The sequence below is a fragment of the Bubalus kerabau genome, chromosome 1, assembly GCF_029407905.1.
Source record: "Bubalus kerabau isolate K-KA32 ecotype Philippines breed swamp buffalo chromosome 1, PCC_UOA_SB_1v2, whole genome shotgun sequence".
Lineage (NCBI taxonomy): Eukaryota > Metazoa > Chordata > Mammalia > Artiodactyla > Bovidae > Bubalus > Bubalus kerabau.
In genome coordinates, this window is record NC_073624.1 from 6,066,921 (window position 1) to 6,087,590 (window position 20,670).

Sequence of the window (20,670 nt, forward strand, 5' to 3'; positions counted from 1 at the left end):
TTTAAACAACTGAAATCTCGGTTCTGCAGGTTGGGGTGGCCTAAGGTCAAGGGGACCCTCTTCCTGATTCCGTCAGCTGTCTTCTCACTGTGTCCTCATGTGATGGATGAGGGAGGTTTCTGGGGTCTCTTAAAAGGGCTCTAATCCCATTCGTGGGGACCCCACCCTCATGACCTAGTCACCTCCCAAAGGCCCCACCAACCAACCTCTCACTGGGGGTTACAATTTCAACATGAATTGGAGAGTATATAAATATTGAGGCTGTAGCAGTTCCTGACCCAAAGCTTGATTTCCTAGTAGTTCAGTTGCTAAGTCGTGTCCAACATGGACTTCAGCATACCAGGCTCCCCTGTCCTTCATCATCTCCCAGAGTTTGCTCAAATTCACATCCATTGAGTCACTGATGCTATCTAACCATCTCATCCTCTGCTGTCCCCTTCTCCTGCCCTCAATCTTTCCCAGCATCAGAACCTTTTCTAGTGAGTTGGCTCTTTGCATCAGGTGGCCAAAGTATTGGCGCTTCAGCTTCAACATCAGTCCTAGCAGTGAATATTCATGACTGATTTCCTTTAGGATTGACTGGGTTGATCTTGCAGTCCAAAGGACTCTCAGGAGTCTTCTCCAGCACCAGGATTTTTCAGCGTTCAGCCTTCTTTACAGTCCCAGCGCTGGTTCCATTTCAGAGCAGACCAGGGAGGGACCATTGTGGAGCTGAGGCCTGTCTCTGTCATGACCAACACCTGGGAACCTGGGTCCTCATGTGAGCCCTGAATCCTGGCTCCAGCACTTAAACCTGGGGGTCTTGGGGATGGAATTCCCCCCTGCCTGTCCCCGCATCCTGGGGTGGGGGTGATGGGAGACCCAACTCCCACAGGGCAGCAGGGGATGGTCATGGGTGCTGTCAGCCAGCACAGGGGCAGCCCCAGTGGGTTTTGGAAGTTAAAACATGAAGGCAGAGGCCCCGGAACCCAGGCCAGGGGCCTTCCTGTGCCCCTCAGGTCGAGTGCTCACACCACGTTGTTTATCAGACGCCTCACGGGGTAGTGATCGCTCCTGCTCGCTCCCAGTTAGAACCCGGCGTGGAGGTAGGGGCTCCAGTAGGAGCCTGTGTCCAAGGCTCTGCCAGCCTCACTCCAAACAGGTGTCAGGAGAGGTCATGGGTCGCCCGATTCAAGGTTAGGGTGACACCTCCCACGTCTGGGTGAGCCGAGCCAGGGAGGGGTTACCCTCTGCCTACCCATCCCCTCCCTGGTGAGGTGTTTGACCCCGGGGGGCTGAGCCTGGTATTAGGCCTGGCACCCATCCCGGCTGAGGCCAGCAGAGGGCCATGCTTGGGGCTCGAGCAGAGCCAGGCAGTGGGCCTGGGCCCTTCAGGTGCCTGGGCTGGACTTCCTGGATGCGTAGAGGGTGGACGGGACCTCCTCCCCAGGCTGGGGGCGAAGGCTGCACCCATTCTCTGCCCGTGTCTGCCGGTCCACCCTGGGCAGGCCACTTCCTCTCCTGGAAGGGTCATGAGAGGTGTTAGTCTGCATCCCATAGATGACCCAGCCCAGACATACCCAGCCAGAGGACTAGCCCCTCGCCCTCCCCACGGCCAGGGGTCCCACCCAAGCAAACAGGCCATGGCCAAGAAGTTGAAACACTTTATTTGGCTTATAAAATTCCATGTTCCGAAAGCGAGCTTCGAGCAGGGCTGAAGGCACAGGACGCTGTTTCTGGGATGGGGGCTCAGCTCAGAGGAGCACCTCTGGAACTGCTGGTCACCCCCTGGGCTGAGAGCAGACAGGTGGCCTGGTGGCTGTGGAAGCCCGGGGACCCCACCACCAGCAGTGCCTGACCCGCAGCGGCTGCAGTCCTCGGAGGGTGAGGCGTCCTCATTCCGAGAGCCGCCGGCCACTCCTCCGGCCCTGGTTGTCCTGCCATATGCGGTAGTTGAGCATGGCCGCAAAGGCCAGCCAGGCCAGGTACGGATACAGCAGGCAGGCAGCCGGCGGGCTCACCTGGTGCCAGGCCATGGCCGTGGCTGCTGCCATGCCGCCAGTCAGCAGGAGATCCACCAAAGCCTGCAGAGACGAGGACCGGGAGGCCTGAGGCACCACAACCCACGGGGCGGTGTGTCCCAGCTGCCCACTGACCCCAGCAGCAGAGGGGACTCTCCAGCTGCCTCTCAGTGACATGGCCAAGCCCTGCTCCCGTTCTCTGCCTCAGTTTCTTCATCTGTAATATGGGAACCATCACCCTTGCCCAACTCTGCCACATGGAGGGGTGCACAGCATCAGCTGTAAGGTGGGTTTTCCTGCACCCAAGGCCCCTAAATCCATGGAGCTTCAGAGCCCCACAAGGCTTCCTTTGTGGAGGAAAAGCAGCTGAGGGGCACTGGTCTGCTAAGAGCTGTGTTCTCTCTTTTTGGCCACACCCTGTGGCATGTGGGATCTTAATTCGCATGTGGGATCTTAGTTCGCCAACCAGGGATCGAACGCAAACCCCCTGCACTGGAAGTGTGACGTCCTAGCCACTGCACTGCCAGGGAAGTCCTAAAATATTTATATTTATTTGGCTGCATTTGGCTTAGTTGCAGCAGGCGGGATTAGGTTCCCTGACCAGGGATCGAACCCGGGGCCCCCTGCATTGGGAGTGCGGAGTCTTGCCACTGGACCACCAGGGAAGTACCCACCCTGCTAAGACCTTCTGAATGGACCAGGAGCCATGTGCCTCCCCTGCCTCCCACCTTTAGATCCTGGCCCTGGGGGGCTGGGATGTGGTACCCCATGTCCCCCCAGGGAGGGGGCCATCTCCAGGGACCAGGGAGACAAGCCAAGGCCACACTTACCCAGCCCATTTGTCGAGCACCGAAGAAGAGGGGAGGCCATGCCCAGTTCAGAGCCAGCTGCCCAGCGTAGAGGCCCAGGGGAACCACCGCCTCCTTCGAGAAGCCCCCCAGCTCTTTCCAGATCATGTAGGAACCATACCTGAAACAGAGGCTACCGATCAGGGCACCAACAGGGAAGAGGCCAGGGGCCTCCCTGCAAGGCAGGAAGCCACACTCACCTCTGAGACCACAGAGTGATGACTCAGGCATGCCCTGCCACTGACTGCTATGTGACCTCAAGGAACTTGCTTAACCTCTCTGGGCCTTTGTCTCATGGGGTCGCTGCGGAGATCCTAGTTAATATGTTGGCGGTGCTAAGGGCAGTACCCGGCTGCCCTTAGGACAGGTACTCAATAAATAATTGAGTAGGACACTCAATAAATAATTGACATCATCAGTGTTGTCAAGAGTGAAGCATGTACAGAAGGCATGCAAATGAATGTGCCTTAGGGGATTTGGGGCTGGGCCTTAGGAGATAAGGATGAGTTTGCCAGGGTTAGGCCACAAAAATATGTAAAGGTTTAGGCCCATATACCAGCTTCCCTGGTGGCTCAGACGGTAAAGAATCTGCCTGCAAAGCAGGACATCCGGGTTCAACCCCTGGGCTGGGAAAATCCCCTGGAGAAGGGAAAGAAAGAAAATGAAAGCTTAGTCATGTCCGACTCTTTGCGACCCCATGGACTGTAACCTACCAGGCTCCTCTGTCCATGGGATTTTCCGAGCAAGGATACTGGAGTGGGTTGCCATTTCCTTCTCCAGGAGATCTTCCCCACCCAGGGATCGAACCCAGGTCTCCCGCATTGTAGACAGACGCTTTACTGTCTGAGCCACCAGGGAAAGCTATCCATTCCACTATTCTTGCCTGGAGAACTCCCATGGACAGAGGATCCTGGTGGGCTACAGTCCATGGGGTCGCAAAGAGTCAGACACGACTGAGTGACTAACACTTTCAGGGGCATACATGAGACCCTGAGTCAGCCTGTGTTACTGTCAACGGTACTTCAAGGTCTGAGAGGGGCACTGGGGAGGTAAAGCAGAAGAGAACCTGGCCCTGGGGGGTCCTAGGACCACAAGGGCAGTGATACCACCGCTGATAACAATAGCTACTGCCCTCCTTCACAGCTCAGCTGGTAAAGAATGCGCCTGTGGTACAGGGGACCCTGGTTCGATTCCTGGGTTGGGAAGATCCGCTGGAGGAGGGGTAGGCTACCCACTCCAGGACTCTTGGGCTTCCCTTGTGGCTCAGCTGGTAAAGAATCCACCCACAATGCGGGAGACCTAGGTTCGATTCCTGGGTTGGGAAGATTCCCCTGGAGAAGGGAAAGGCTACCCACTCCAGTATTCTGCCCTGGAGAATTCCATGGACTGCATAGTCCATGGGGTCGCAAAGAGTCGGACACGACTGAGTGACTTTCACTTCACTTCTTCCACGTTTACACATGCAGGCACCTCTCTGCAAGCATTAGCTCACTCATCCTCATGATTACGTCATGAGGTGGGCAGGACTGTCACCCCCATCTTACAGGTGTGGAAACTGAGGCACAGAGGGGAGAAGTGCTCAGAGCTCTTGGCAGGCTGTAGGGAGGTGAGTCTGCATTTGAATCCAGCTAGTCTGAGGCCAGAGGCTGAGCTCTCTACTCTGAGAGGTCTGCCGGGTTCCGCAAATAGAGAGGTGATGCCAGACTGACGCTCTATGGGAATCGCGATGGGGAGGGGAGGCCTGGAGGCTGGAGTAAGTGGGGGCAGCAACGGTGGGGCCCCTGGACTAGGACGGTGAGGAGAAAGCGGACACAGGAAGAACCGCAGGCCAACGGGGCAGGGCCAGGGCCTGGAAGAGGGTGCGGCCCGGCTGACACTCAGGACTGTCTTACTCCCATCAGGAGCCTGGGGCATCGGCCCGGTCTCCGCTCTCTGCCCGCTACAGTCCCACTGGGCTGGCACAGAACCTGCGTGTTGGGAACATTGCAGAGGATGGTGGGAAGCGGACCAGTCTCCTGGGTGCAAATCCCACTGCAGCCAGCAGGGTGCGCACTCCCTCACCCAGTCCCGCATTTCCTTCGGCACCTCCCAGGTCTGTGGAGGAAGGCCTGTAGGGCCCTGCGTCCTCGGGAGGTCTCTTGTCAAACGAGGGGTCGTGAACCTTAACAAAGGCAAAGCCTGACCCCAGGCGGACGCCCAACAAATGGCTACTATGACTGCCGCTGCTGTCACTGCTATTGGTCTTGGAAGCATTCGCCTGCCTGCGTCTGAACTTTACAAACGGGGCCGGCCTCTCCCTGAAGTTGTAAAAACAGCCAGAGTGCCAGTATGAGGTTGCCACCCCTTCCAGAAAGCCTCAGAGGAAGGCGTTCGGTTGTGCAATCAACAGGCCTCACAGCTTTCTCCACCTTCACTTGCCAAACGGGGCCGGGAAACGGTACCCACTTCCCCACAGGCACCTGGAGAGTTCACCTCCGGAGGAGACGCTTGGGCCTCGGGCCTGGGCCTCCCCTGCCCCGCCTACCCAGCAGGTGGACAGGCCCAGCGCCACACCAGCGCCCACTCCCACCTACCCCATGGCCGAGTAGAGCGTGCCCCAGATGGGGGCCAGAATCCAGCGGGGCGGGTGCCACGGGGGCTTCTGCAGGCTGGCGTACCAGCGGAAACCCTCTCCGCGGATGTACTGGGCGCCCAGGAAGCCCCCCAGACTGGGCACCAGCGTGAAGCCCACAGCAGGCACCCAGGGCGGGGCCATTGCGGCTGCAGCTGCGGTTCCGGAAAGTTCTGAAAGAGAAGACAGGGCGGGGGTGAGAGATGGGCAGGCTCCAGAGTGGGGGGTGGGGCCTCCCCGGCGTTTCCTAAGGACCTCCTGTGAGCAGACCTGCAGTGGGTCTGTTACCGGCCCCTCATCCCTCATGGATTGACCAAGCAATTGATGGAACAAGCAGGAGTGCAGAAAAGATGTGCGAGGCTGAGGGGTGGGGGGTGCTGAGTTTACCCTACAGCCAGCGGCGCCCCAGCCCAAGAGCTCCAGGGAACACACTTCCACCCAAACTCCTGCCCCCACCCACAAGACTGCTCTGATGGGCAGGAGCCCCCTGGGTGCCCCTGCCCCCGTCAGCTCCACGTCAGTCCCTGCTCCAGCTGCCAAACTCCTCTGCTCACTCACCCTCACCCTTGACCTCATGTCTCCTGGTAAATGACCCCTCCTCTCTGCCACCTAATTCAAGGCCAGTTTGGGTAGCCTCCACCAAGAAGGCCACCCAGCCCTTCCTCCCCAGGTCAAGTGCTGATCTGGGCTCTCCGAGGCTGCGTCCGTCCACACCTGTGCCCAGAGCTCCAGGACTTCCCATTCAGTCACTGTCATTCACATGACAACTGGTATCAGACAGCTTGGCTCGAGCACCCACTCCCCACCAACGTACTGTGTAAAGTCAAAGTCACTCAGTCATGTCCGACTTCTCTCTGCAACCCCACGGACTATACAGTCCATGAAATTCTCCAGGCCAGAATACTGGAGTGGGTAGCCTTTCCCTTCTCCAGGGGATCTTTCCCACCCAGTGACCTCCAGCAAATGACGGGACATCAACATCCCGACCTGGGTCCAGCCCAGTGGGGGTATCTCTGTGGACAGGTGTTGCAGCGTCAGCCCACAGGTCTGCCCTGAAATTGCCTCCCCTTCCCTGTGTTCGGAGAGGGAAAGCAGCCTGCCTGGGGTCACACAGCACTCTGGGGCTCTGCCCAGGTCGAAAACCTTACAGTTGTGGGTGAGAAGGGACAGAGTTTAAGGCTGGTGAAGGCCCCTCAGCAGCCCTGAGAGGCCAGCAGGGCCCAGGCAGGACTGCCGCTACCACCACCCCAGGGCTGGAGTCCCCCGGGCAGGGGCCGAGGGGACTCAGTCTTCGGACTTGGCCTGTCGGCCACACCCTGTTGCCCAGCAGCCCCCAGGTCTGCACTGAGGACCTACCCGGTGCCCAGAGAGCTGAGCTCACTGGGGCCGAGAGTCCAGCCGGCTGGATGCTGGGGGCCAGTGCTGCCTGGACCTGCCATGGGACTCCCAAACCTATCTGCACCCCTGACTGGGCCTCAGTTTCCTCATCACAAAATGAAGGGACCGAGCTCCCGCTCACACACCCTGACTCCAGTTGGAGGGCCCGGGGGGTGTATAGGAGATAAGAGGCCCCGGAGCAGGACTCGGTTCAGCACACTTGCTGGGTGGGGGCTGGGCACCACGGTGGGTGGAAGAGAAGGGGCCCAGACCTCAGAGCAGGCACCCCAACCTGGGGTCAGAGAGAAGAGGGTGCAGGACGGAAAGGCAGCACTTTGTCCCAGGACACGGGAGGGGAGAGGGGCTGGAATGCACCTGGCATGCGGGCCAGCAGGTGCAGAGACGAGGCTATGCCCACCTGTAGGCACCAGGGAACCCTTGGGGTGCTGGGTGAAGGAGGAAGGCTGACGGGGGCAGCAGGGCAGCTGCTGTCCTGGAGATGCAGAAGCGCCCGAGACGCAGAAGCAAGCTCAGTGCCCAGCACCGGGGACTGCAAGGGACGGGCCAACCCCCAAGTCCAGCTGGGCGGACTCTTTAATAACATGACAACTGTCCTTAACATTCAGTGCAGAAAGCAGAATATAAAATAGACGACAGAATCATCCCGATTTTAGCAAAAAATAGATAACATGGATACGCATTTTAAAGACGGACCTCCCTGGTGGTCCAGTGCTTAAGACTCTGCCTTCCAATGCAAGGGGTGCAAGTTCAGCTTGCTGCAGGCTGTGGCCAACAAAACTTTTTTATAATGTAACAAGCACGTGAAGACGTTAGCAGCCGTCATCCCCCTAAAGCGAACACCTCCTGGGAACCGCTGTGAGCCGGGCCTGAGCACTGTCCTTTCTGACCCTGCAAGGGGCTCACACCATCTTACCCCACCTGCGTGCGGACCCAAGGTGCCGAGGGCAGGGACAGGGCCCCTCCACAAGCTGGTAGCTCGGGAGGCTACGGCCCACACTCGCCAGCAGGACTTAAGATGCTCTGTTATCGTTTTCCAAAATGTCTATAACGAGCACACTTTTAAACAGTGGGCCACATGCCACAACTAAAGATCCCACGTGCTGCGACTAAGACCTGGCGCAGCCAAATAAATAAAGAAATATTAGAAAAAAAAAAAAAGGAACCGTCAGAGGGTGTTAGGCATCCGGCAGACTCCGGCTCTGCCATCCAGTGAGTGAGTGCTCCGTCCCCGGGCCTCAGTGTTCTCACCTGTGGAATGGGCCCAGTGAGCCCACCCCCCAGCCCCCACCGCGATCGCTGCACAGGTGAACCGTGAGGATAAACTGCCCAGGACTGGCTCCCGACAGGTAAACCAGCCTGTTTCTCCCTCACCCCTTCCCACCCAGCCCTCCGCTTTCCAGGGGGCACGGAACTGTTCCTGGGGCGAGGGGTGAGGATCTGATCTCACCACAGCACAAGGCCCACCTCTGCCAGGTCTAGGAGAGCACTGGCCCAGTGCCGGTACCAGGGGGACGCGGAGCCCGGGGACCCGGCCACCACGTGTCGCTTCAGGGGAGCCCAGGCCACCTTAGCTGCTTTCTCGTCTGCACCACCGGGCACAACCCTGCTCGGCCTGTTTAATAGATGTGTTGAAACCACAGTCAAGTGGCAGCCTTTGGGCAACCATGACGAGCTGCGTTCAGGGCCTGAGGGCTCCCCTAGACCGTGACGTGGGCTGGGCAGGCGGGAGGGCTTCACCCCGCACTGACTCTCACACACAGACAGGGACACCGAGGCCCAGAGGTCCAGGGGCGGGCCGGGGGTCAGGCCCTGAGCCAGGCCAGAGCTCAGGCCTCCTCAGGATGATCGTATGAGCCTTCGCCCAGGACAGTCCAATTTATGCTCACTTTGTCCCAAATGAATGCCCCCCCAGGAGTGTCCCTTTTACAGATGACCAAGGTTAATGCCACCAGTATATGACACGTGTCCCGGTTCAGGGAGGTGGACACAGTCAACGTGGTATTCTTGCCACAAATGCAAACTCTGGTCCAGTCCTGAGAAACTGTCACAGACCCAGCTGGAGGAACATTTGACCACATACCTGCCCTGCCCTCTAGCACTCTTGAAAAGGGCCAGGTCATGGAAGGCAAGGAAAGAAGACAGAAGGATGCATCACTGACTAAAGACAAGTAACAGCTAAACAGAAGGTGGCATCCTGGCAGACGGTGTCCTGGGCCAACGGATGGTGTTAGCAGGGTTAGCAACAGGGTGTGAATTTCCTGGTCCCAGAGGGGAAGCTGGGTGAAGGGTGTGTGGCAACTTGGTACTACCTCTGTGACTTTACCGTAAGTCTAAAATGAGTCCAAAATAAACATTTTTAAAAAGAGTATCCTGCTTTGGACACAAATTTGCATCCCCTCCTACTTGTTTCTCCCTGCATTCATCACAGCATCAGTCCCTAACCTCCACCCCTGGCCCCAGACGCCCCACCTGCCACCAAGGCCCCTCAGAGGCTCCTGACCATTTGGTTTTTATTTCCTGGTGGTTGTGATTCACTGAAATGAAAGGCATACACACACAAGAAACCATTTTAAAGGGCACAGTTCAGGGGCAATTTCATACATTGCCAATGTTGTGCAACCATCTATATTAAGCTCCAAAACATCTCCATCACCCCCCAAAGGCCCCAGCACCCATGAGCAGTCCCTCCCTGGTCCTCCTGTCCCCAGCCCCTGGCAACCACCAGGCTGCTTCCTGTGTCTACAGATTTGCCTTTTCCGACATCGCAACTAGGGGGAACCATGCAATTTGTGGACCGTAGGGTCTGGCTTCTCCCACCAAGCGTGTTTTTGAGGTTTATGAACATCGTGGCCTGTGTCCATACTTCTCCCCAAGGTGTCATGGGCAGGTGTCACCCCGTCACAGCTCCCAACCGGTGCCCAGGCTCCCAGCCGGTCCCCAGGGTGCCAGCTGACGGGGCTGGAGAGCCCATCACCCTGGCCCCTTGCTGGGCAGAACAAGCAAAGGCCTGGGAAGGGGTGCTGGCTCTCCCAAGGCCGCGGTGACGGAGCACGGCTTGAACCCCACACTTCTGCCCACCCGTCCAGGCTGCTGTGTTCATCTATGCACCATTGGACCAAGGGGATTAATGGGTCTGCCCAGCCCTGGGGTCAGAAAATAGGTAGCTCAGATGCCCATGTGGAAACAGTCCAGACAGGGAGCTTCCTGAGGCCTCATGGGGACGGCCAGGCTCTTGAATCACCTGATTAGGGGACCCACCAGGCTGAGTCATGCTGGGCTGGGCAGGGCTGGGCGGTGCAGCTGGCCCAGGCAGGCCTGAGAGGGACCCACTCTGGGATGGGCTTGTTGTTCAGTTTCTCAGTCGTGTCTGACTCTCTGCGACCCCATGGCCTGCAGCATGCCAGGCCTCCCTGTCCTTCACCAACTCCTGGAGTTTGCTCAAACTCATGTCCATTGAGTCAGTGATGCCATCCAGCCATCTCGTCCTCTGTCGCCCCCTTCTCCTCCTGCCCTGAATCTTTCCCAGCCTCAGGGTCTTTTCCAGTGAGTTAGCTCTTCGCATCAGGTGGCCCAAGTATTAGGGTTAGGGACCACCAGTGGTCAGGAAGGGGCTCAGGCAGAGGGGCAAAGCCACCCACCTGTCCTTTATTTGTTTCCATCAGACGGTGACTCAGAGCCCAAACTTTGGCTCCATCTCCAACTTTCTTGGTGAACTCAGGCCAAAGCTCCACTTTGGGCCTCAGTTTCCCCTGACATCAGGTGGGTACCACCTGCCCTGCCTGCTTCATGGGGTTATGGGGAGACTCAAGCGAGGGCCAACAAGCGAGGGGATGGGAGGGTCAGAGTTGGGGGCCACGCATCCCTCCAGGAGAAGACCCAGCCTCATGGCGCAGACCCAAGGCTGAGAAAATGTCAGCCGGTCAGTCACCCAACACTCAGGGGGTGAAAATGCTTCTGAAAGGCCTCATCCTTGAGGCCTGAGGCCACTGAAACCTCGACCAAGAAGAGGCCCAGCAAAGCAGAGCCCTGGGGTCAGGAGAAGGCACTTGGCCTCTGGGAGTGAGCAGGGTGGGGAGGAGCTTGGCGGAGGCCCAGGCTGGGCTCACACTGGGTCAGCATCACTCCACCCAGCTTCACAGCAGCCACCAGGGAGGGGCCAGCCACCTCTCAACTGAGTCCCACACCGTCTCGGCCTCCATGGCACACACCATTCTCCAGGTGAGGAAACCAAAGCACAAGGCGTCACTGAAGTTTCCAGATCTGGGTGACCCTGAAGCCCACACCACCCCTCCAGGCCCTGATCTGGGAGCCTGCTGGCCTTAGCTCTGGGTCATATGGCCAGTCACAACAAGGGCTGGGTCACCTCCCCTCCGCCAGCCTCCTCCAGCCTGACAAGGCCTGCCCCAGAAGCCTGCCAGGTCGAGGGGTGTGGGGTGAGCCCTCAAGCTCCTCCCACCCCACCTCAGCCACTCCACCCTCTGCCTGCACTCCAGAAGATTCTCTAAGGGCCAACAGCCTCACTGCCTCCAGCCTCAGGGCCAGTGTCCCATCCCCGAGAGGCATCAGGTCCGGACTGGGCTCACGGGCAGCAGTTTCAGGATGAGTCCTCCCGGGCCCCCTGGGGCAAGACCCGGGGTCTCTGGTCCCAGTGATGCTTCACTCCTGGGCTCTGTGTCCCTGTCTGCAAAGTGGGGGTCGAGCCAATGGGCCTCTGGAGGAGCCCTCTGCCCTCTGAGGCCAGAGACAGAGGGGTACAGAAAGCGCTGCCCAGAAACTGGCAGAGTTCTGCCGTTTCTCTGCTCCCCACCCCCAGGCTGTACCCTCCAGAGCCTTATCTTTCCTGCAAGCCACCACTGATGGTCCCAGGGACTTGTTTTAAGACTCTCCCCCTCTTTTTTTTTTTTTAATGACTCACAACTAATCCTCCTCATGATAAGCTCTGTTCATCTCTTTCATTATGAAAATATCCAGTGTAACAGACCACACAGTTCTAAAAGATTCTGCCTCCGGCTGGAAACCCGGCCGGTGTGGGGTGGGGGCGGCGGGGGCTGGGGGTGACAAGAGGGAATCTGCTTTAGGGAGAATGACTAATTTTTTAAGACAGAGTGCATACACAAACATTGCCAGCACGATCAAAAATAAGTCACAGGAAATGCAAATGAGAGACAGATTCAAAAATGAAATCGGGAAAAGTCAAAAGTGTAGGCAGCAGAAAGTAGTCTCTCCCCCTGCAGCGCCCCCCACCCTCCCCTCCCCAGCGACCCACCATCAGTGGTTTCTGGTTTCTGCCAGATCCAGCTGGATACCACTCAGTCATGGGCGTAGGGGCAGGCAGCACGTGTGTGTACACGCATACACACACAGACACTCTGCAGGCAGAGAAAGTGGCCTCTGGGCTTGCACTGTGGAGGCGGCAGGCCTCTGCCATCGGACCACGAGAGCATCTGAATCCCGGCCGCCCTGCTCTCAGCCCCTGGGCTGGGTCCTGGGTGAGCGCGTCAGGCCCTCCTCTGTTCAAAGCCCCCCTTGGGCACCTAGGATTCCCACTGAGCCCCCCTCTGGGGGTACTGAGCACCTGTCTCCCTGCTCTCCGAAGAGGCTGGCCGCCTCCCCTCCCTTCCTCCCCAGCACCTTTCCCAACCCAGAGCTACCAGGCAGGAGCAGACCCTGCCTCCTGCTGCCCTGTGTGGGGTCCCCACACCTCACAGAGACACGGGGGCCCGTGGCCCTGTGCCAGGCACCTTGGGCCATGCTCCTCGTCCGCAGCCTCCTCCCTGGACATGACCCTTTTGGAACAGCCTCAACCCCATATCCTCAGGGAAGGTTAGAGTCCTGGTCCTCCTGCCGTTCTCTCCGTTGCACATGGCCAGTACCAGGGACCATCATATTTCATTAGGCCAGCAGAGAGACTCCCAACCCAGGCCAGGCCACGGGGCCTTTGCCAGGCTGCTCCGGCACTCAGCAGCGTGTCCATAGCTGGAACCCCCACTGTAAGCAGACAGGGCAAAACAATCCCCAAGGAAGAACCAGGCATGGCTCTCTTGACACAAGAGAAACCATTTTAGGACTGACCTGTTTCATGATGTAAGCCTGGCCGGGGTTCTTTGCCCTTGAACAGATCCCAGTAATAATCTTAAGGGAATGAATGAACAAACAGGCAAGAGAAGTAACAACCACAAAGATAATAAGTCAGTTGTGAAGACTCCCAGTTGTTTCCATGGTGAAAGTTGGCCTGAAACAAGTTTTTTTTTTTTTTTAGCTGTTTTGCAGAATTTCATCCCCACCCTCTCAATCCCCACTCCCAGCCAACAGATCGACTGGAACCTAAGGAACAAGAAGTTGACCTTTGCTGATCCCTTGTGATTTCAATCAACAGAAGCTTGGACGTTGCTGCGCTTTGTCCCAATCGTATGAATTCTATGAATTCTCCTCCACTCAAGCTCCTTTATGAATATGCATGGATGCTTAGCTGCCTGCAATACAGGAGACCTGGGTTTGATCTCTGGGTCAGGAAGATCTCCTGGAGAAGGGAATGGCTACTCATTCCAGTATTCTTGCCTGGAGGATTCCAGGGACAGAGGAGCCTGGTGGGCTACAGTCCACGGGGTGGCAAAGAGTCGGACATGACTTGAGTGACTAACACACACAGTTTTGCTGTGGGAGGAGATGCTGCTTTGGGAAAGCTGCAAGACGCTCTCCTTAGTTGTTGCAAGTAAGAAATCCTTCCTTCTCCCCATCTTTGGCTTGGTTGTGCCTTTTGGCTGGCCACCCACCAAGAGGCAAACCCAGTCATCAGGGAACACCACGACCCCTGCCACCAGGGCTCCCAGCTCCCACCTCTTTTTCAGGAGAGGCAGCTCACAGTTGGGGGTCCTGCCCACGCCAGGGGCGCAGGCTACAGTCCACGGGAATCTAGGGACCCGGTTCTAAGGCTCTGCGGGGCCTTCTCTGGCTTTGAGCAAATGACTTCCCCTTTTCAGCCTGGGTTTCCTCCTGTAGAAGTGGGGTGTCTCAAGTGGATCAGGAGCACGAGGTCTCCCTGGCATTTTGTGATCTCAAGTACCTGGCTCTGCCACTCCCGCCCTCTGCAGGACTCGGGGGCTCAGCTAGGGAATGGGCGGGAAGCAGGGGTGCCTGGACCCCGGAGGGGTGCGGCAGGGCCGGGCTGCCCAAGGTCCCCCTCCCGCGCCCCCCATCTCGCCAGGATCCCGAAGCGCAGGAACGCGAGCGCGGAGGCCAGGACTGGGGTCCCTGCCGCCCCGGCCGCCCCTCTGGCCGATCCGGGTGAGTGCTGCCCCGTGGCCTCCCGCCGCAGTTTCCCCTCAGACCCCGCGCCGGCTGTCAGGCGATGTCGGGGGTCGCTCCCCACGGGGGCCCCTTTCCCGCCACCCCCTCGGCGCCCCGTCCCCACTCACCAGCGACGACGAGGACTCGGCTCCAGGAAGGGCACTGCGCGGCGGGAGGTGGTGGCCCTTCCCGAGGCCCGCCCTTTCCCGCCCGCCCGGCCCCGCCCGGCTTGGCTGCAAGCCCGGGCCGCGCCGCCCACAGCCCCGCGGGTCCGGGCGCTCCCGCCTCCGGCCGCCGCCTCCCCTGGGCGCCCACAGCCCCGCGGGTCCCGGCGCTTCAGCCTCCGGCCTCTGCCTCCCCCCGGCGCGGGCACGAGCGGGTCTCCCGGCCGCTGCTCCTTCCCCCGATGGCCGCCGCGCCGCGCCGCGCAGACTCAGCCGGCGCTGCAGGCAGGTCCCTTCTCCTCTTGAGCCTTTTTCCCCTCTGTGGGGAACTGCAGTCGCCTGATGGCAGAACCTTAAACAGCCTCCTACACAGCCGCCCTGGGCCCCCATCTCCGGAGGAGCACCCCAGTTCCTTTAGCTATCACCCCAGGACAGCAGCCAGAGCTGCATTCTTGAGTCTGGGCTTGGCTGCCTTGTGGCTGGCTCGCTCAGCCTCCATCCCCTCATCTGTAAAATGGGCCCAGCATGGCGGGACTGAGGAGGATGCCAGGTGGTAATACAGGAGACCACAGACGCTGGACATTCAGTGAGCATCACAGCCCAGAGGTGGCCTCCAGTTTGCCAGGGTCACTCTGATGAGACAGCATGTCCAGGTCCTGACCTTGAGCACCTCACCTCTTCATCTGCTGGTGCTGCTTAATGACTGCAGCCCCAGGCCTGTCCTGGCCCCCTTGGCGAACTCGGCCTGGCAGGGCCCCCTAGACGGCCGAACCACAATTGCCCACACTGGACACTAGAGGCAGGGAAGCGGGGGACAAGGTCAACTATGCCTGCTTCCCTGGGGCTGGGGTCTGACTTTCCTAGGCCCTGGCATTTCTGCCTTCATGGGCAGCCTTTGACTGTGTTGATCTAAAGATAAGGATGAAAAAAGGATAACGTTCTCTTCATCTTTTTCTTCTGATTTTAAAAGAAATTACATTTTCCTGGATCCTTCAAAGTACCGGGGCCCAGGCATTGCGGCTGTTGTTTCTAATGAAGTGGGTCTGGCCACGCCTGCCAGCGAGCTGCCAGCCCTGGCCCTCTTCCTGTAAGGAGGTGCCCGGTGGCTTGCCCCGGAAGCCCTGTGGGGGGAGGCATCACAGCTTTCCTCCCGCCCAACCCCGCCTGCATGCGGGGCTCCAGGCCCACAGGGGAGCCTCCTGGTAGGCAGAGATGTCCACTCCCAAACCCTTGCTGCACACCAGGGCCGGGGACGGGGGGCGGGGGAGGGGGGCAGAAGAAACATACCCGGCCCCTCCTTTTTTATAGAGGAGACCCTACATTGCAGAGGGCCAGTGGCTGCCCGAGGGATTCACACATGGGTCCAGATGAGATGTGGGTGCCCCTCCCATGTCGGGAAGCCTCCCGTTAATTTGCGCCTCCCTCTGTCCAATCCCAGAGACCCCACCTGAGCCTGGTCTGCTGTCCTCCCTAGCTGGCCCCCAGCTCCTCTCTTGCTCCTTCCATGCCCCTACCCCAACCCCGGCTCAGGATTCTCTGTGACTCCCACTGCCTTAGGATCCAGTCCAAGCCTTTCACTTGACGCTCAAGGCCCCGACTACCTGACCTGTGCCACCTGCACACCTGTGCACACATTTCCCCTCATCCTGGGCAACTCGACGTGTCCAAGACTGACGGCTCCAACACAAGCAAAGCCCAGTCAGTCCAGGAAGGAGGCATGGAAAACACCCTCCCAAAACCCAGAGAATGCTCAGAGAGGTGACAGGGTCACCCTGCTTGCCAGTCGGTTAGGCGCCTGCATTCTTAACCACTGTGTCATTCGGCTTCTCAATTCTAAGTATGATTCAGATGCAGTTATTTCCCTCTGTTTTATCTGTGTGTTTACTTTCTTACATGAGTAATTCATATTCAAAGAAACTGGAAAATATAAACAAAAGGAAAAAAAATAAAGTCACCTACTCTCCCATCACCCACCGTGAACACTTTGAGAGTCTTACTGTGCTTTTTTCTAAGCATATAGGCACGTGTTCCTTTGCAAGAATGCCTTCATGCTGTACAGTCATTGGTTCTGTAATTTGTTTTCTTCCCCTTACAATAAATCAAAAACCTCTTTCTACTTCATCAAACATTTGTCTGCATTGTTTCTCTTAATTGTGGACTGTTTCAAACAAACAGAAACATATATAAAACAGCCCTATACTGATTCGCCTGCTAGAGAGAGTGGGCATGACGGCCAGGCCAGAGGAAGACCCTCTGGGAAGGTGAAACTCTCTGGGGCACAGACTGGCCTCAGCCTCCCTAAGCATTGACAAGAGTCCTCTGGGGCAGCCAGAGGGCAAGGCCGGGGTGTGGCTGCCCTACCAGCATGTACTGCAGGGCGGCAGTGTGGACTTTTAGTACAAAGCAGTCAGAGGCATGGGTGGTCTGTCTTCTTGCTTTTGAGCTCACTGCACCTGTGTCCAGATCTCAGGAGCACTTCTGCGGACACTTCTGTGAGGTGGAACAGTGTCCTTCATGGAGCCAGGCAGCAGGACATGGAGGGGAGAAAAGGGTTCATCAGACAGTGATCAAGACAGCCAAGGGTGGGTGCGAGCCTAGGCCAGGCTCACCAGATAGTCAGCTTTTTTTCCTTGGTTGTGCTGGCTCTTCTCTGCTGCACGGGCTCGCTCTGGTTGCGGTGAGCCGGGGCTTCTCTCCAGTCGTGGTGCTCTGGCTGCTCACTGTGGGGTTTCTCTTGCTTCAGAGCACGGGCTCTAAAGCACAGACTCAGAAGCTGTGGTACACAGACTTTGCTGCTCCATGGCATGGGGAATCTTCTTGGACCAGGGATCGAACCCATGTCCCCTGCATTGGCAGGTGGATTCCTAACCACTGGACCACCAGGGAAACCTCCAGGAGGCAGTCTTAAGAAAGACAGCAAAGGAGGTATCTTTTCGGAGATCTTGCATTCTATTCCATGGCTGTCTTGAAGGATGCTTGACTGAGTGACAATTCAGTTGGAGATCCTTGCCCCGCAGCATCATGAGGACATACTGATGAGCCAGCTGAAGCCCTTCTGCATTCTTAGCCTTTCTGTGTAAAACCTGTTTTGTTCTTCCTGGGCAGTTTTAAGCTTTTCGTCCCCAGAGTTCTGGAATTCTATACTGATAACTCCTCGACGTGGGTCTAATTTCATCCATGGTGCCAGCTCTTGGGATGTTCATATCCTTTATTTTTTCAGAAATTAAAAGTTTTGGTTTCCTTCCCTCCAACTTCTCACTTCTCTTTCTTGAATCCCTGTTACTCAGAATCCTGGACTTCCTGGGCTGGTTTCTAACTTCCTTTCTTCTCAGAATTTGCTTTTTTTAAAAAAAAAAAAAAAAAAGGAAAAACTTTTGTGAAGTTTCTTCAACTTTCTCTTCCTGGCCCTCTATTGATTTTTTTAAAAATAGTTATTTATTTATTTGCACCAGGTCTTTACTTGCAGCATGCAAACTCTTTAGTTGTGGCATATGGGATCTAGTTCCCTGACCAGGGATCGAACCTGGGTCCCCTGCACTGGGAGCATGGAGTCTTAGCCACCGGACCACCAGGGAAGTCCCTAATTTTTTTACTTAATTTTTTTTTTTTTTTTGCACGTGGGATCTTAGTTAGCTGACCAGGGATCAAACCAGTGCCCCCTCCATTGGAAGCATGGAGCCTCAAGCATGGGACCTCCAGGGAAATCCCTCTGTTGATTTTTTTTAAATTCTGCTGTCTTATTTGTTATTTCCAAGGCACTGTTTTTTTGCGTGTTTGTTTGTTTGTTTTCTGAATGTTCTTAAAAAAAAAACAACTTCCTGTGTTTTTTTTTTTCATTGACGCAATGGCTTCACTTACCTCTCAGTTATCAAGGGTAATTTTCTTAAAACAATTACTTTCTTCTCTCAAGATTGTTCTTGATTCCTATCAGAGATGCGGAAGAGATGTTCAGGTTAAGACATGAACAGAGGACACGCTGTTGTTATTTTTTATTTTTTATTGTTGCTATTATTTACTTTTGTTATTGTTGTTATTTTTTATTCTTTGCCACACTGCCCAGTTGCAGCATCTTAGGTTCAATCCCCACCAGGGACTGAGCATGGACCACAACAGTGAAAGCACCAAGCCCTAACCACTGGGCAACTGGGGGATTCCCACGTTGCCGTTGTCTTACTTATTTATTTTTCTGTATGTTAGAGGCTTTCCTCAGATGTTTGAGGATGTTCGGCTGGCTGCTCATGATTAGAAGAAAAAGGAAAATAAGTCTACAGATAGTATACGTTGAATTAGCTTCACTGTGAGTTGAACTTGGCGGCTGTTCGGTAACTTCCTGGTCTGTCAGTATCCTCATTTATTTGTTAGATATTTGTTTATTTATTTCTGGCTGTCAGGTCTCAGTTGCAGCCTGTGAGATCTTCTGCTATGGTACTCAGGCTCAAGGGCAGCTTTCTTCAGACAGTTACTTTCTTTTCTCATGATAGTATCTGATTCCTATGCATTGTTGTTATTTTTTGTAGCTCTGCTCAGCTTGAAGAATCTTGGATTGTGGCAGCCAGGGATCCAACCATCATCCCCTGCATTGGAAGGCAGATTCTTAACCACTGTCACTAACCACCAGGGCCATCTGCGTCAGTATCTTTAGAATTTTCCTCTTGGACTGGTCACAGTCTCCAAAGGCCCTCCACCTCTTGCCTGGAGGGTAGGGGTCTGGCTGAACATTTCTGGGAGCCCAGCTGGGGAGAGCATGGGCAGAATCTCTGCATTCAGCAGTCAGTATCCACTGTTCCGGGACAGTCCTCACAATTACCCCTGTCCCTGCTTGCCCAGCCTTTAGCAGAGCTAAGAATTTGCCAGAATGAGGGAGAGGTAGAGACAGGAAAGATATCTAAAGATCTGTCTTCTTCAAAGACACCTTCAAATAGTTCTCTTTATTTCAGCCTTTTTAACCCTTAGATCTACAAGTGGCTACTGCTGCCAGTTCCTAAGCATTTGAGAATTCTGTTGTATGAATAAGGGCTGGTTCTCAGCTCTCAGCTGTCTGCAGTCTGCTAAATCAGGTAATACTGGGCATCCTGCTTTCTAGCTGGAAGAGATTCTGTTGCTAGGGCCCCCTTTCCTGTTCTCTCTGTTCTGTGGTTTATGTCTTTAAACGATTCCTCTTCTGTGGGTTGATGGGCTTCTGGGGGCAGCGTGTCCTCTGTTCATGTCTTAACCTGAACATCTCTTCCACATCTTTGAGGACACAGCATTGTATGGACTTACCATCATTAGCTAATCACCTCTAGTTGGATATGCACCTCATTTCCATCTTTTCTGTGTCAAAAGCAAGGGGCCTGCACATGTCCTAAGAGCTATGTCTTTGCTCATCTGATTCTTTTCTCAGGACAAACCCACTTGGGAGATTTGATGATGTGAGTCCACCTAGATCTTTCTCAGTCTGAGATGTGTGTGTGTCCAGAGCTCCTTAGAGGCTGGCAGGGGAGGAAAGGGGTATACATACAGGTGAGTTCAGAATTAGATTCTCTCTAACCCAGTCTGGCACCACCACCCAGAAACCAGATAATCCCAATCTCCAGTCCTCCTTCTGTCACTAACCATCTGCCACTCAACCTTTGAGACTTTGTCTGAAAAGTGAAAGTGAAAGTCGCTCAGTTGTGTCCAACTCTGTGACCCCATGGACTGTAGCCTACCAGGTTCCTCTGGCTATGGAATTTTCCAGGCCAGAATACTGGAGGGGGTAGCCCTTGCCTTCTCCTGAAGATCTTCCCAACTCAGGGATACAACATGTATAAATTGAGGATTAAAAATAGCACCTATTTACCATAGCGTTCAGTTCAGTCCTTCAGTTGTGTCTGACTCTTTTCGACCCCATGGACTGCAGCACGCCAGGCCTCCCTGTCCATCAGTGACTCCCGGAGCTTATTCAAACTCATGTCCATTGAGTTGGTGATGCCATCCAACCATCTCATCGTCTATTAGCCTTTGCCCTGCTTCATTCATTCATAGCGTTACTGTGAGGAATTAAAACAGGCTAATATCTGAAAAATATCCGGGCTCTGTTCAATGTAACTAATGTTTACTGAAAGCTTACAGTGTGTCTGGGCTGTAGGAATTATTAATATAAAAGAGCACAGCAGTGGGGTTAATCAAATACAATACATTAAAGTGTTTCAACCACTTGTCCACCGCTAGGTTGACTACTGGAAAAAGCAATGGCACCCCACTCCAGTACTCTTGCCTGGAAAATCCATGGACAGAGGAGCCTGGTAGGCTGCAGTCCACGGGGTCGCGAGGAGTCGGGCACGACTGAGCGACTTCACTTTCACTTTTCATTTTCATGCATTGGAGAAGGAAATACCAAC

General features: G+C 55.7%; 1 protein-coding gene and 1 non-coding gene across 3 annotated transcripts; both read right to left on the reverse strand.

Annotated features, from left to right (window-relative positions):
* Nucleotides 1-1,612: 1,612 nt before the first annotated feature.
* On the reverse strand, nucleotides 1,613-14,424 carry TSPO (translocator protein). 2 transcript variants are annotated; one of them, XM_055565983.1, is made up of 4 exons: nucleotides 13,202-13,294; nucleotides 5,422-5,632; nucleotides 2,831-2,969; nucleotides 1,613-2,063 (listed from the first exon to the last, which is right to left on the reverse strand). In XM_055565983.1, the coding sequence occupies exons 2-4, from the start codon at nucleotides 5,601-5,603 to the stop codon at nucleotides 1,875-1,877; spliced, it is 510 nt and encodes a 169-aa protein (XP_055421958.1). In that variant the 5' UTR covers nucleotides 5,604-5,632; nucleotides 13,202-13,294; the 3' UTR covers nucleotides 1,613-1,874. The 2 variants fall into 2 exon arrangements, with proteins under 2 accessions (XP_055421958.1, XP_055421955.1); XM_055565980.1 differs by lacking the exon at nucleotides 13,202-13,294 and adding an exon at nucleotides 14,273-14,424 and having other exon boundaries at nucleotides 1,614-2,063.
* TRNAG-CCC (transfer RNA glycine (anticodon CCC)) lies at nucleotides 2,593-2,665 on the reverse strand. Its single transcript has one exon. It is a non-coding gene; the product is annotated as a tRNA-Gly (tRNA).
* Nucleotides 14,425-20,670: the final 6,246 nt, after the last annotated feature.